General features: G+C 63.6%; 1 protein-coding gene across 8 annotated transcripts in view; it reads left to right on the top strand.

The window, feature by feature from the left end:
• Positions 1-4100: 4100 nt before the first annotated feature.
• IGSF9B (immunoglobulin superfamily member 9B) overlaps positions 4101-13803 on the top strand; it is a 50163-nt gene continuing 40460 nt past the window's right edge. For all 8 annotated transcript variants that reach the window (XR_013341128.2, XR_014949983.1, XR_002465039.3 and 5 more), the window contains exons 1-3: positions 4101-4256; positions 11815-12012; positions 13628-13774. Coding sequence is in view for 5 of the 8 variants with exons in the window: in XM_021525809.3 (XP_021381484.2) it covers positions 4193-4256; positions 11815-12012; positions 13628-13774 (409 nt within the window). In the remaining 3 variants the exon portion in view is untranslated. The remainder of the gene's footprint in view (positions 4257-11814; positions 12013-13627; positions 13775-13803) is intronic.

Below are 13803 nucleotides of genomic sequence, written 5' to 3'. Positions count from 1 at the left end.
TCCTGAGAGCCAAGTCTCAGGGAGATGGCAGCAGGGTTCAGCCAGGGCTGCATCTCTCCCAGATGAATGTGTGTGATGGGGAGAGCTGCTTCCCCCAGGTCTCTGGTGCTAATCTGAGAACTCCTGCCTCATCTGTCAGAGCTGTTTCCTTTTAAAAAGCAACACATTTTTTATCTCTCTTGTTAGACAGGGCAGTGGAATTATCACTGGGCAGTGGTCAGTGGGTCAGCTGGGCACGGTGGGCTCTGCTGGCCGTGCCTGTGTGGAGGGCAAGGGCATGCCTGGGTCAGTAGCACAACACACAGGTACAGCTCAGGTCAGCAAAACGCTGCTGCAAGAGCAGCTCCAGCTGGGAATGTGGGGCAGGAAGGTGCCAGCTGCAGGGTGACCTGCACCCCGTGGGAACTGCAGTGCTGTGCCCTGCAGAGCTGTGCCCTGGTTTGTGTTGGTCTGGTTGGTTCCAGCGGCTGATTTGGCTCCAGCTCATCCCCGTGGCATGGAGGGCTGCCTGCCTGCCTCCCACGTGCTGGGCAGGAGGTGCCCATGGCCAGGGACTGGCATGCTCCTTGCCTTGCCACTGGTTCCTTCACCCGCTCCCAGCTCTGCCACCACAGACTGACGTGCAAGTACAAGGAGTGCCCTGCTCATGTAAATAAACCCAGCTATAAATAGAGAGGGAGAGAAGTGTGAAAACAGTGGGGAATGGATTTCATGAAACCAGCAAATTAGTCTGGAGAAACAAGGGTGTGAACTGACAGCCATGCTCCAAACCAAGCCCATATTTCCAGTTTCTTGAGGGATGTTGGTGGGGCCCCTGTGCTGGGCTCGGCTTGGGGATGAACACACTGGGATCAGGGCTGGGTCTCCCCATCCACCACGGGCTCCTGATGCCTCCCAGGTTGGGCTGTGTTACCATAGGTGCCATCAATGCCCTTCATTATTTTTTTTTTCCTCTTTGAAATTGTGGGAAAACCAGGCAAAGGCATGGAGATGATCTGACTGGTGACACGGAGTCCAGCTAGACCAGAACTCGTTGTCTCTGGCTGAGCGAGGGCAGATGGAGCTCTGCCAGCCTTGGGCTGCCTGCTTTGCAGGCAGTGAGTGATGGCTGGGAGTTTTTGGGTGCTTTGAAGGTGGCAGGACTGGCATGGGAGGGTGCTGGACAAGGAGTTTTGCACTCCTGGGCCAATCCAAACCAAGCCAGACTTTCAGGAAATAGGAGTGCAGCTTGGAGAGCAGAACTGCCCCAACACAAGGGTCAGCCTTGGCTGTGCCAACCCCTGTGCAGATCTGCAAGCTTTCACTTCAGGCCTCAGCACTAGGAGCTGAGTCAGGTTTTTATGAGGTCTTGGAATTTGCTAGGGAAGCAAAGTGCCCGGGAGCTCGCATGAGCTGGGGCTGGGCTGGGGGATGCTCTTGCCTCCTGCCCAGGGCCTTGCCAACATCTGATCCTCCAGGAATGTAATTCCAGCAGAAGCTGTGGGATGTTTCTCCGACTCCCACATCCTCTGCAAGAGTTGGGTTTTGGTTATTTTCTTTTTTTTTTTTTTTGCTTCTTTCCTGAACGTGCATGGGAAGAGGTGGGAAGAGCAGCTGCTCAGACCTCTTCCAATGGGCAAGGGGAAAGCAGTGAGTGCTGGGGACAAAACGATGTCCCCCTCTGCGTGCGAGCCCATCCCCTCCCGGGGTGGCTGTCATCTAGGGGAAGTTCAGTGGCCCGTTTCCATGGCTGGCATGCTCCTGGGGGAGCCAGCCCGGCTGTTTGCCCATCTGGCATCGCCAGGTCTTTGCAGGGAGGATGGGTGGGCTGAGAGCACAGGGGCACCGGCTGTTTTCTGCCCATTTTCCATTGAAACAAACCCCAGTTCTCTCTTGTCAAGTGGGTTGTGCCCAGCAGGGGACAAGGAGCTGTCACAGTGGGCAAATGGAGTGGAGCAGGAGCAGGGGAGGTGGCACAGGTGGTGCAATGACAGGAGGAGGTGGCACAGCTGGTGCTAGAGGTGACAGTGGCACCGAGCTGGTGCCAGGTGAATGTGACACCAAGCTGTGGTGGTGGCAGTGAGGTGACTGAGCAGTGCAGGGTCCTGGCAGGGGTGGCAGCAAGCTGGTGCAGGGGACAGGTGACATGTCTATCCCAGGCTGGATGAGCCTGGGCAGGGCACAGATGGTGGCAGCTGTGTTACCCTGAGCTGATGTGTGGTACACGGCTGCAGTGGCACCAAGCAGCTGGCAGGGAGGTGACCCTGAGGTGGTGCAGGGTGGCAGGGACAGATGGCACCGCTGATGTGGAGCTGCTGCAGGGGGCAGGTGGCTCAGCCTGTGGTAGGGAGGGGACCCTGCCTAGTCACAGATGTCATTGGCGTGTCAGAGAAGCTGTGTATGGCAGCTGGGCCAGGGAGGTGACACTGCACCAGGGTGGTGCTGAGCTGGTGTAGGGGGCACATCCAGAGACAGGGAGGTGACACTAAGGCTGTGCAGGGGCACAGCTGGGGACAGGAATGTAATGCTCAGCTTCTGCAGAGAATGCATCTGGGGACAGGGAGTGACACTGAGCTGAATGTGATGCTGAGCTGGTGTAGGGGACACATCTGCAGGCAGGAAGGTGATGTTGCACCAAGGCAGGGACACTGCTGGAGACAAGGAGGGAACAGTGAGTAGGTGCTGTGACATTTGGGGATAGGGAGGTGATAATGAGTCGGTGCAGGGGCACATCTGTGGATGGGGAGGTGGCACTGAGCTGGTACAGGGGCACATCTGGACACAGTGTACCAGTGCAGGGATCCATCTGGGGATGGGGAGGTGACACTGATCTGGTGTGGTGACACATCTGGGGACAGGCAGGTGGCACTGAGTAGGTGCGGTGACACATCTGTGGACAGGGAGATGACACTTAGACAGTGCAGTGACACATTTGGGGGTGGGGAGGTGGCACCGACCTGCTGCAGGGGCACATCTGTGGATGAGGAGGTGGCACCGATCTGGTGCAGTGATGCATCTGGGGACAGGGAGGTGACACTGAGTAGGTGTGGTGACACATCTGGACACGGGGAGGTGGCACCAAGCCGGTGCAGGGGCACTCCTAGACACAAAGGCGTGACACTGTACTGGTCCAGGGCACATCTGGGCACAGGAAGGTGACACTGTACTGGTGCAGGGGCACAGCTAGAGATAGTGAGGTGGCACTGATCTGGTTTGGGGACACATCTGGGGACGGGGAAGAGGCACGACACATCTGGGGATGGGGAGGTGGCATTGAACCGGTGCAGGGGCACTCCTAGACACCACGAGGTGACACTGCACCGGTCCAGGGCACGTCTGGGCACAGGTGTATTGGTGCAGGGGCACAACTAACGACAGTGAGGTGGCATTGATCCAGTTTGGCAACACATCTGGGGACGGGGAGGTGGCACTGAGCTGGTGCAGGGGCACTCCTAGACATAAGGAGGTTACACTGTACCGGTCCAGGGCACAGGAAGGTGACACCGTACTGGTGCAGGGGCACAGCAGGGGCACAGCTAGAGACAGTGATCCGGTTCGGCGACACCTCTGGGGAAGGGGAGGTGGCACCGAGCCGGTTCGGGGGCACTCATAGACACAAGGAGGTGACACTGTACCGGTCCAGGACACATCTGGGCACAGGAAGGTGACACCGTACTGGTGCAGGGGCACAGCTAGAGACAGTGATCCGGTTCGGCGGCACATCCGGGGCCGGGGAGGCGGCCCCGGGGTGCCGCGGCCGCACATCGGGGCGCGGGGCGGCGGCGGCGGGGTCCCGGCTGTGGGTGCGGGAGGTGACCGTCCGGCGGAGGTGACCGCGCCGCTCCCGGCAGTGCGCATGATACTGCGGCGCGGGGGCCCCGTGCGCGCCAACCCACCTTGAACCGGCCCGGGCCGCGGCGGCGGCCAATCACCGCCCACTCCGCCGGGGCGCGGCCAATGGGCGGCGGGCGGGGGCGGGGCCGAGCCGCTAAAGGGCGCAGGCTAGGCTGCACCGCGCGGCGGAGCGCAGGTGCGGCGCGGCGCGGCGATGGGCGCGGGCACAGCGGCGGGCGGCCGGCCCTGAGCCGCCCCTCCGGCCCCGCCAGCCCCGCCGAGCCCTGCCCGGCCACGGCCAGCCCGGCCCGGCCCCGCCCCGCCCCGGCCGGGCCGCCCGGCGGGCGGAAGATGCTGCGCACCGGGGGCCGGTAGTACTATGATTTGGTATGTGGCCGCTTTGGTAGCAAGTGTGCTCGGCGCCCGCGGGCTGCCCGTCCAAGGTGAGTGCGGCCGCGGGGTGTTCTCCGCCGGGGTGAGCCCGGGAGGGGCGCGCCGGGGTCTGCGGGGCGGCGGCGAGGCCGCCTTTGCGTGTTCTTTCCCCCCCCATCCCTTTCTCCCGGTGTACCGGATGCGGCGGGGGGATGCGCATGGACCGGGAGGGATGCGCGCACCGAGGAGGGCATCACGTCCCGGGGAGAGGGTACCGGGAAGGGGCTGCGGAGGAGGGTAGGAGGGGGAACTGCGGCTGCCAAGGGGGTTTGCGGGGTTCGCGTCTTCCCCGCTGCCGGCGCGGGGACCGAGCGCTTCCCGCTGCGGCGGGGCGCTGGCGATTCCTTCATCCCCCGCTGCCGGGGGGAGCCGGGAGCGCCCGGCGCATCCTCCCTCCGCAGGCGCTCGGCAGGGCTGGCCGTGACCTCCCCGAGGGCAGCGGCTGCAGCCGGGGAAGTTCGGGAAGCCGCGCTCCCGGTGCGGCGGAGCCTCTGCCCAGGGGATGGAAATTCCCTGTGGGAGAAGGCAAGCGGGTGCGGGTCCTGGCGGGGAGGGAGCGCGGCTGCCTGAGTGTCCCCGTTGATCAGGGATGGGCAAGCTTTTCTCCGCATTCGGATTTCTTCTCTCATCCTGAGGAAGCGCCTGCGGCAGCTCCGGGGGGTGCGGGCAGCGTTTGCCCTTCCCTGCAAGGGTAGCCTGGCTGGGCAAGGAGGAATGCAGGAGGGATTCGTCGCCTTCCCCTGCAGCGCCCCGGCTGCGGGTTTGGGGGTGACTTTGCTCCCACCCCCCCGCCCAGGAGAGGCTGCCCTCCTTCTCCCCCCACTGCAGACTGGCTGCTGTGCTGTGGTAAACTGAGGCACAGGGTTGTCCAAGGTCAGGACGGAGACGGCAGCAAGGAATAACCCTGATTTTCCTGCTCTAGCTTCTTTCCCTTCAGCTGCCACCTCCTCCCACCCCTCCGAGCCATCCCTGCAGGTAGAGGGGAGCTGCCTGCCGCTGGTGCAGCAGCGTTCCTCATCTCTGCCGCTGGCTCCTCACTGGGCACATGGTTTTCCCTGCGTCCCGGTGGTCCTTACTCGGGATGAGACCCCGGAGCTATGCTCTGGGGGTCACCCACCCTGCCCATGGGGATGCGCTGGCTGCCAGCACCAAGCGATGCCTGGCTGGGAGCCACCACCTCTCCCCTCCCCGTGGTGTGGGGGACGCTGCCTCGGGGGGCACGGGTGGGCTGGGGGGGGGCACCGGGGTGCTGCAGCCCCCCCAATTCACAGCGCTCCCCGAGCCCACTGGGTCACATCTGTGCCATGCCACAGCCCCTTGTCCTCCTCGCCTGGCAGGCGGCTCTTGGAGGCAGGGGGGTGTGTGTCAGGACGGGGCTGTCCTTTCGGGGGATTCAGGATGGGGCTGTCCCATTTTGGGGGTACGTAGCCCCTCTCGCTGAGCCGTGGCCGGCTTCTGCCTGCCTGAACTGCGTGCTGCAGTGTGCTGAGGCAGTGTTTGCAGCAGCTGCTTGTACAGGGATGCTCCGCCGGGGAGAGGAGCAGAGCAGCGCGTTCGGCACCTGGGAGCTTGGAAATACCCTGGAGCCGCTGGGATGGAGCTCCGGAGCTGGTGGCGGGGTGGGTGGGTGCCGGGAAGCCCCGGCACGGGGGTGCCGTGCGTGTGGAGCAGCGGGTACGTGATGAATGAGCGTGCCGTGAGTAATGCGTGGGTGCGTGCCGGGGGAGGGGGTGCTGCGGGCCGGCGCGGCCCCCGCAGGGGCAGGGAGCCCACGGGACTCCTCCAGCTGCTGCAGCCCTTTGGTCCCAGCACTGTCCCGTCCTCGAGGGGACTCGTCACCCCGCATTGCTTGGGGACAGAGCTTCGGAGGAGAGCTGGGGCTCACCATGTGCCGGTGCCCTCGCTGGGGCTTTTCCTCTTGCCGTGGCCTTCCTCCCACACCACTTCCTTCTTGCCGGGCTGAGAAGCAGAGGTGCTGGCCCTGGGCAGCCTTCTTGCCTGGCTCTCCAAGGGCTTTCCAGGCGTTAATCGGCTCAGAGAGGGAAGGAGGATGCGTTATCCCCTCTTATGGCATGGGGGAGGAGAGCCAGGACGTGACCGCACCAGGAGTGGGTGTCAGAGGAAGGATCCGGCCTCCTGGCATTCCCAGCAGTGCCGTCACACCGAGGGGCTTTTCCTCCCTCTCCCACGAGTGTGACGCCGTGGCAGCGCACAGGGAGTGGGGATGCTCGTGGATCCGGCGGGAGCTTTGCAGAGGGAGGATTCGGCTCTGTTGAAGAGGTTCCCTGGGCACCGTGGCGGATGGTGCTCCTGGCGCTGACCTTGGCCGTTGGAGTGGCTCGGGGTGGCAGTGCCAGCGCTGCCTCCCCTGCTCGCTGGCGGTGCAGAGCTCTTGGGTTTTGCCTCTTTGGCCGTGGAGGAGTCTGGACCAGGAGCTGAGGATTTGGCACGTGTGGCTTTGGCCCCGCTCTCTTCTGGCAAGGGGATGGTTTGGCTCCAGGAACAGCCAAGGGCGTTGGCCGGGCTCCCATTTCCATCATTCCCTGGAGGTTTTCTGCTCCTCTGGACCTGTTGGATGGGAGTGCGCGGGCAGGGAGGGACGCGAGCGGCTCGGTCGATGACTTGGCTTGCCAGAGGGTCCTCGCGGCGATGCTTTGCCGGCTCAGTCGTCTTTTGACTTGGAAGATGCAGCTTTGCTGGTGATGGGTGAGCCCTGCAAGTTCCTCTCCAGAGCTGTGGCAGGGTGGCACAGCTCCCGTTCACCTCTGGTCCTCCGTCTTGGAGGTGGTGCCTTTGTGCTGGATGAGAAGCCCTGCAGAGGGGCAGGCAGTGGGTCCAGCCCCATGCCGTGCCGATGGAGGAGTCCTTCCCTGTCCCCTTCCCTGCGGTAGGAATCTCCCGAGCTGGGAGCCCTGAGCGACCAGCTGGCCTTTGGAAAAACAACTCGCTTCCTCCCGCTCCTCCGTGGAGAGGCTGGCGTTGGTGGGAGGGCTGCCTGAGCCAGGAACAGCGTGATTCAGGAGCTGCTGGCGGGCAGCTCGGAGCGCTGCCTGCATCCCAGTTTCCTGCTGGAGGGCTGTGAATGCATCGGGATGGTACCCACTGCTCCAGGGGGAGGGTGGTGCCAGCCTGGTGTGATGTGGGGCTGGACTTGGGGGCACAGTACATGGGCAGCGCTCTCCAGATGCTGGAGGTCTCTTCTGGGATGGGTTTGGTGTTCCAGCTCCCACCACAGCTACTTGTTTGTCCCCATGGTGCATGGAGGAAGCTCACGGGGATTGCACAGGTAGCTGCTGGTCGTTGCTGGGAGATGATTCCTCCCATGAGGCAGCTGCCAACACTGGATGCTCAATGCCGGGCTGGTGGCGATTAGAGGGAGAGAGGGCACAAGGGACCCCCAGGTAGGAGTGAGGTGACCTCAGGGAAGTCATTTTCTTTCCTGCTCCATCTCTGTGCCTCTCAGAGCACCAACCTGTGCACCGATGTGCTTGCTGAGCCGCTGCCCAGCCAGGCACATTCCCCCCTCTGCCATTCCAGGGAGCAAGGACCTGCAGTGGGGCTGCTGTGGGGCAGCATCCATGCATGCATCCCCTCTGGGATGCCAGGGCAGCTGCCTGCCTGCCTGGGGAGCGTGGTGGAGATCCCACACGATGCCCTTTGTGCCCAGGAATGGGGTTCTGAGCCCCCATGTCGCTGGGAATGGGGCACCAAGCCACCCCTCAGAGCTGCTAATCCTTCTCCTCCCTGGCCCCGTGTGACCTTGAGGCATGTCACTTGACCTGCGCATCGCCCTCCATCCATCTGGAAAATCGGGTTTAAAACGCAGGAATTGCACTGAAAGCCCAGATGCTGCTTTCCAGCTGGGGGAGGGGGTGAGGGCTGCGCTCCCAGCCCCAGGGCTTCCCCCCACCAGGGAGCAGGCAGTGCTTTTGGGGGGCTCTCCATACCCCAAGATAGGCAAAGGGACTGGGTTTGTGATGGGGAGTGCAACCCCCACTGAGATATTTAGGGGGCTACAGAGGTGGGGGACAGGCGATCTCCCGGCACCCCACACCCTGCCCTGGCAGTTGGGGTCCCTGCAGCACGCTGTCCCTGCCCCCCATCTTCATTTCATGGCGATGGCTGCCTGCTCTCCTTCCCTGCTGGCCTCCATATGCCACGCTGGTGGCCTTGTCCTCAGAGATCCCTGCCATATCCCGCCTCCACCGATGGGAGCGGGATGTGTCAGAGCACATCTCATCTCTGCTCACCAGGGAGGAGAGGTCTGCAGGCTCCGGGCCCTGTGCCTGCTCCCTCAGCCGTCCCCGTGGGGGCACAGGGGTGGGGATGAGTGCCAGGGGTGTGGGGCAGCAGGGGAATGGATAGTGGTGCCTCTGTTAGCAGGCTGCAATGCCATGGTGGGTCAGGACAGGATGCCCTCTCTGCCCCAGGGCATGAGCGTCCACTGTGGCAGGAGGGGAAGCCTTCCCAGGCATTAATTTGGAAACCTCTCTGCCGTGGCCGTGTCCTTCTCACAAAGCACCTGCAGGAAGGGTCCTGCTTCAGTGGGCGCAGCAGACGCTGGATGCCTTCAGCCTCACCAAGTCCTGTGGCACCTTCCGCCTCTGCCCTTGGGATCAGAGGAGCTGGATGCCCAGATCCAGGTGAGGGTCTCCCCATCCTTGGCATCGCCATCCTGGGAAGCCCCGCGGTGGCACCGTCTCGGTGGCGGCAGCCTTCCCTCCTCTCCCTTTGGGATGCTGTTCAACTCCACCTCCGCATCTTGTATTCTTGCCTCCTGGCACGCGGCGTGCTTTTATTTTTCCTGGATCTGCTTGGATGACGAAGCCTGTTGATTACTTGTTTTTCTTTACGAGGCATCCCCCAGCTTCACGTGAGCTCCTGCAGCGAGGCGGATTTGGGGTTCACCTCGGTGCTGCCGTTCCCTGATGTTGACCCCGTTTCCAAACCGCAGATTCAGCCTTGAAACCTCTCTGAACTTGGCTGGGAAAATCAAGTGGGTTTAAAAATACCCTGTCTATTTGTGCTCTGTTTCTTCTGGCGTCTGCGGGTTGTTTTCAAGCGTTTCCCTACAAATGTGGGGGTGAGAAAACACTTTGAATCGAGAGCTGCAGTCTCCATTGCTCGCTTTCTTCATGGTCTGGACTTGGAAGGAAAGCCTGGTCAGGGTTGGGACCCCGCAGGGTTGGTGGGTTGGGAAGCTGAGGAGACCCAACAAGGGTCTGTGAGACATCTCCCCATTGCCTTCCTGGCGCTCTGGGGGTGGGGGCAGGAGGGCACGGGGCCGGTAGCGGGGTGGGTGGCAGCTGGAGAGAGCCGGGGGCCGGTTCTCCACCGAGGCTGCCGGTCGGCCGTTCGCTGGGGAGGTGATGCTCAGCCGTGCGTGCAATTCCCCACCGGCCTTGCGATCAGACACCGGCGCTGCGAGCTGCCGGGGATGACCTATTTTCCTGCGCCCGGGCAGCCCTGGCCAGGCGTGGGTCCGGCGGGGCGGCTGGCTCGTCCCCTCCCTGGGGATGTCACCCATGCTGTGTCAGGGGATCCTGGCGTAGTGTGACTCCCTGGCACCCATCCCCAGGGTGGCCTCTTGGGCAGCGGGCTTGCTCCAGCTGGGCAAACATGAGCATTCCATGCTCCAGCTGGTGGAGAGGTGCTGGAAACCAAGATTCTGTCTTGGTAGCCCAGGAGCTGGAGCGGGCGGGGGGCTTGGGAAAGGGGTTCGGGTGCTACCGCTTCCATCTTCTCCTGCTGGTGGGTGGAGGTGTCGCTTTGAAGGTGACGAGGTGCTGAGGACCTGCTCGCTCGGGCAAGGCGGCCGGGGAGGCGCGTCCTTGGATGCTCTTGAGCAGCATGTGACAGCTCCGTCCCCGATCAGCGCAGCAGGACCACGGGCAGCGGCGAGGGCAGGGAGGGGGGCTCCAGCGCCGCAGCGCAGCCCCCCTCACCCTCCCGGCTGGACGGGTTCTCTCAGCTCGGAGCCCTACCAGGGGAGGGCTGGTAGCGTCCCTGCTGACAGGCTGCGAGCGGGAGCTGATGGGCGATGCAGCGCTGGGAGGGATGGAGAGGTGCAGGAGCGCTGTCGAGGCGGTGCAAAGCGTGTGCGGGGGTGTGCGTGCGCACCGCACGTGTGTGCTCAGCGGTCCCCCCGCCCCGCTGGGGTCCGGGCGGATCCGAGCCCCTGCAGGACCCCCGAGGGCCCGCAGTGGGTGTGCAATGCAGCATCTGCTCCTTGCAGATGGCTCACAGCGCTGCACCCCGGCGTCACCCACCCAGCCAGCCCTCCCAGTTAAAGAGCCACCCGTGCCCGGTTTGCTGGTGGCGTGGGGGCTTGGGTGACCCCCAGGCTGTGACCCGCTGCAGGGACACGCCTTGTCCGTGCCATGTGCGAGCGGCGGCCAGTTCTGCCCGCTGCCCTCCCCGCGGGGACGCTCGGCTGGTGGGCCCGTGGGGTGGCACATCACGGGCCTCTCGCCGGTACGCGCTTGTGCCAGAGCCAAAAATAGCCGGTGATGCTCGGTGATGCTCGGCTCCCGCGGCGGGGAAGCGGTGATGTCACTCGCCGCCAATCACCGGCGGCCCCGAGGAGCAGCGCGGAGGAGTGGGAACGTGCTTCCCCGAGCATCCCTCCCCGAGCATCCCCCCCAGAACAGCCAGCGGCCGCGTGTGCCAGGAAAACGGGGGGCCCTTCCTTGATGGGGAGGGCGATGTGGGTCTAAACCTGGTTTTGGGGACCCCCTGTTTGGCTTCCCCCCAGCCCTGGGTTTCCCTCTCTCTGCCTCTCTGAACGCCGTGCTGAGGATGCAGCTTTGCTGCTGCTGGCAGAGCAGGATGACGCCAGGCTGCAGCGAGCGGGGCGGCACAGCCGGGGTGGAGCAGCCTTGGAGCTGAGACCAAAGTCCCCTGTAATTAGCCAGCTGGGAGGAGCAGGGTGACAGACCCGACGCGCAGGTCGCACACGGGTTTCAGGCTCGGGGCTCTCGGGGATGCCCGAGGACATGCGGGCTTGGCTGGAGCATGGCGGCTCCGGGGACCCTGCCCACCCTGGCTCCGGTGGGAGAGCTGGCTCCGTGGGCTGGCACAGCAGAGCTGTGGCCAGGGGTCCCTGCGTGCCCAGTCCTGCCTGCTGGAGGATGCAGGGACACAAGCTAAAAGCAGCCTTTTCCCTGCCACAAGGACAGAGGGTAGCCCAGATGGTGGTGCTATGTGGGGAGCAGTGCTAGGCATACTCTGTGCCCCTCTACTGAGAGCAGGGGTCCCCAAAACCCCTGTAAGGGTCACTGGGCATCACCTTTGCTCTGGTGCAGAGGTTGGGAAGCTGTCCTGGAGCACTGGGGTGCTGATGGCCACTGTCCTGAGTCCTGTGGTAGCTCAGGGTGGCCTTGGAGCTGAGTGTAAGGAGCTGGGACCCCCTGTTGTTTTTGGGGCAAGGGTGACCCACAGGCTGCCCTTATTGGAGACAGGTGGCTGGGGATGGGCATTACTACTGCTGTTGCTCTTCTGGCCATCCTGGGTCAATGCTGGGGACCAGCAGTGGGATCAGCCACAGGTTCTTCCTTCGCCCCCTCGCAGGTGCCCTCGGCTCGAGGGAGGAGCCCGAGTTCGTGACCGCTCGCGCTGGCGAGAGCGTGATCCTGGGATGCGACGTGATCCACCCGCTCACGGGACAGCCCCCTCCCTATGTCGTGGAGTGGTTCAAGTTCGGCGTCCCCATCCCCATCTTCATCAAGTTCGGGTTTTACCCTCCCCATGTCGACCCGGAGTATGCCGGTGAGTCCTGGGGGCACGGGGGGCGAGGGCGGGGTGCCAGGTCCCGGCTGCGGCACGGCCCGGGACGCGCAGCTCTGCTCCATCCGTTCCTCCGTCGGAAACCACGCGGGCTCTGCCTCTCGTTGCTCGCTTTCCACCCAGTTGGTTTTAATTAAGCAGCAGCGTTAGGAAGCCAGCTGGGCTGCGTGGGACGGGAGCAAGCGAGGCAGAGAAACCCAGGGTGATGTGTGGTGGCGGTGGCTGCTGCTGCTGCCGCTGCGCCCCGGAGCAGCTGTGAGCCCAGGGAGGGGTGCTGGGGGGACAGTGACAGTGGGGATGGAGCCAGGGCCACGTGCTGGGCGGAGGTGACAGGTTGGAGCTGCAGAACTGATGTGCCAATGTGCTGCCTGTGACACGTGGCCGGTGTCCTCTGGTGGGATCTGTGAGCTGGAAACCAGCCCCTGGAAGGCTGGTGTGGCAGGACAGACCCGTTGGGGTAACTCTTTCCCTGTGGAATGCTGTCCTGGGAATCTTCTTATGGGTCTGCCCAAATTGCTCTCTAAGAAATGCAGCAGCAGGGATGATGCACCAGCTGAGCCCTGCCAAACTCAGCTCAGCAATAAGCGATCCCACAGCCTGGTGGCCACTGCACCAAGGTGGAGGTTTAGGCTGTTTTGCTCCTGACCCTGTTTTTGGGGATGTGCACAGGGTCAGCTCAGGGCTGCCCTGCTTTTTGGGAGTCTCCCAGGCGGGGAAAAGCTTTGGGGCACACCCATGTGCTGGCTGTGCCGCCGCCAGCCCCCGGCTGGGAGCAGAAGGCCAGTGTCACTGCAGGCAGACATTGCTCGAGGCACCTTGCCCGGCCCTGGCAGCTTGGCTCTGCCACCCCCAGATGGGCGAGTGTGTCACCGGCCTGGCACCACCGGCCTGGCACCACCGGCCACAACCACAGTGCGGGGCTCAGCCAGCCCCAAACCGGGACAGTGCCCACACAGGGATGGAGTGTCCCCTGTGGTGACGTTCTGGGGGGTTGCTGTGGTGTCAGGATGGGGGTGTCCCCTGCAATGATGCTCTGGGGGCTGCACCAGTTTGGGATGGGGTGGCCCCTGCAGTGATCTCTGGGGGCTGCACCAGTTTGGGATGGTTTCTCCCCGCAATGATGCTCTGGGGGCTGCACCAGTTTGGGATGGGGTGGCCCCTGCAGTGATCTCTGGGGGCTGCACCAGTTTGGGATGGTTTCTCCCCGCAATGATGCTCTGGGGGCTGCACCAGTTTGGGATGGGGTGGCCCCTGCAGTGATCTCTGGGGGCTGCACCAGTTTGGGATGGGGTGGCCCCTGCAGTGATCTCTGAGGAGCTGCTCTGGTGTCAGGATGGGCTGTCCCCTGTGGCCAGGCTCTGGGGGCTCCTCCAGTTTGGGATGGTTTGTTCCCCACAGTGATGCTCTGGGGGCTGCTTCAGTTTGGGGTGGTTTCTCCCTGCAGTGATGCTCTGGGGGCTGCACCAGTTTGGGATGGTTTGTTCCCCACAGTGATGCTCTGGGGGCTGCACCAGTTTGGGATGGTTTCTCCCCCCAGTGATCTCTGGGGGCTGCTCCAGTGCTGGGGACATGCTGCCAACGCTGTGCTCTCCCCCAGGCCGGGCCAGCCTGCACGACAAAGCCTCCCTGCGCATTGAGCAGGTGCGCTCCGAGGACCAGGGCTGGTACGAGTGCAAAGTGCTCATGCTGGACCAGCAGTACGACACCTTCCACAACGGCAGCTGGGTCCACCTCACGGTCAATGGTGAGCGGGGCGGGGGCTGCGGCATCCCT

This window comes from Lonchura striata, chromosome 24 (assembly GCF_050655825.1).
Source record: "Lonchura striata isolate lonStrDom1 chromosome 24, ASM5065582v1, whole genome shotgun sequence".
In the NCBI taxonomy this organism is placed as follows: domain Eukaryota; kingdom Metazoa; phylum Chordata; class Aves; order Passeriformes; family Estrildidae; genus Lonchura; species Lonchura striata.
Note: the sequence above shows the minus strand (reverse complement) of the source record. Positions and strands in the feature narration are given on the sequence as shown.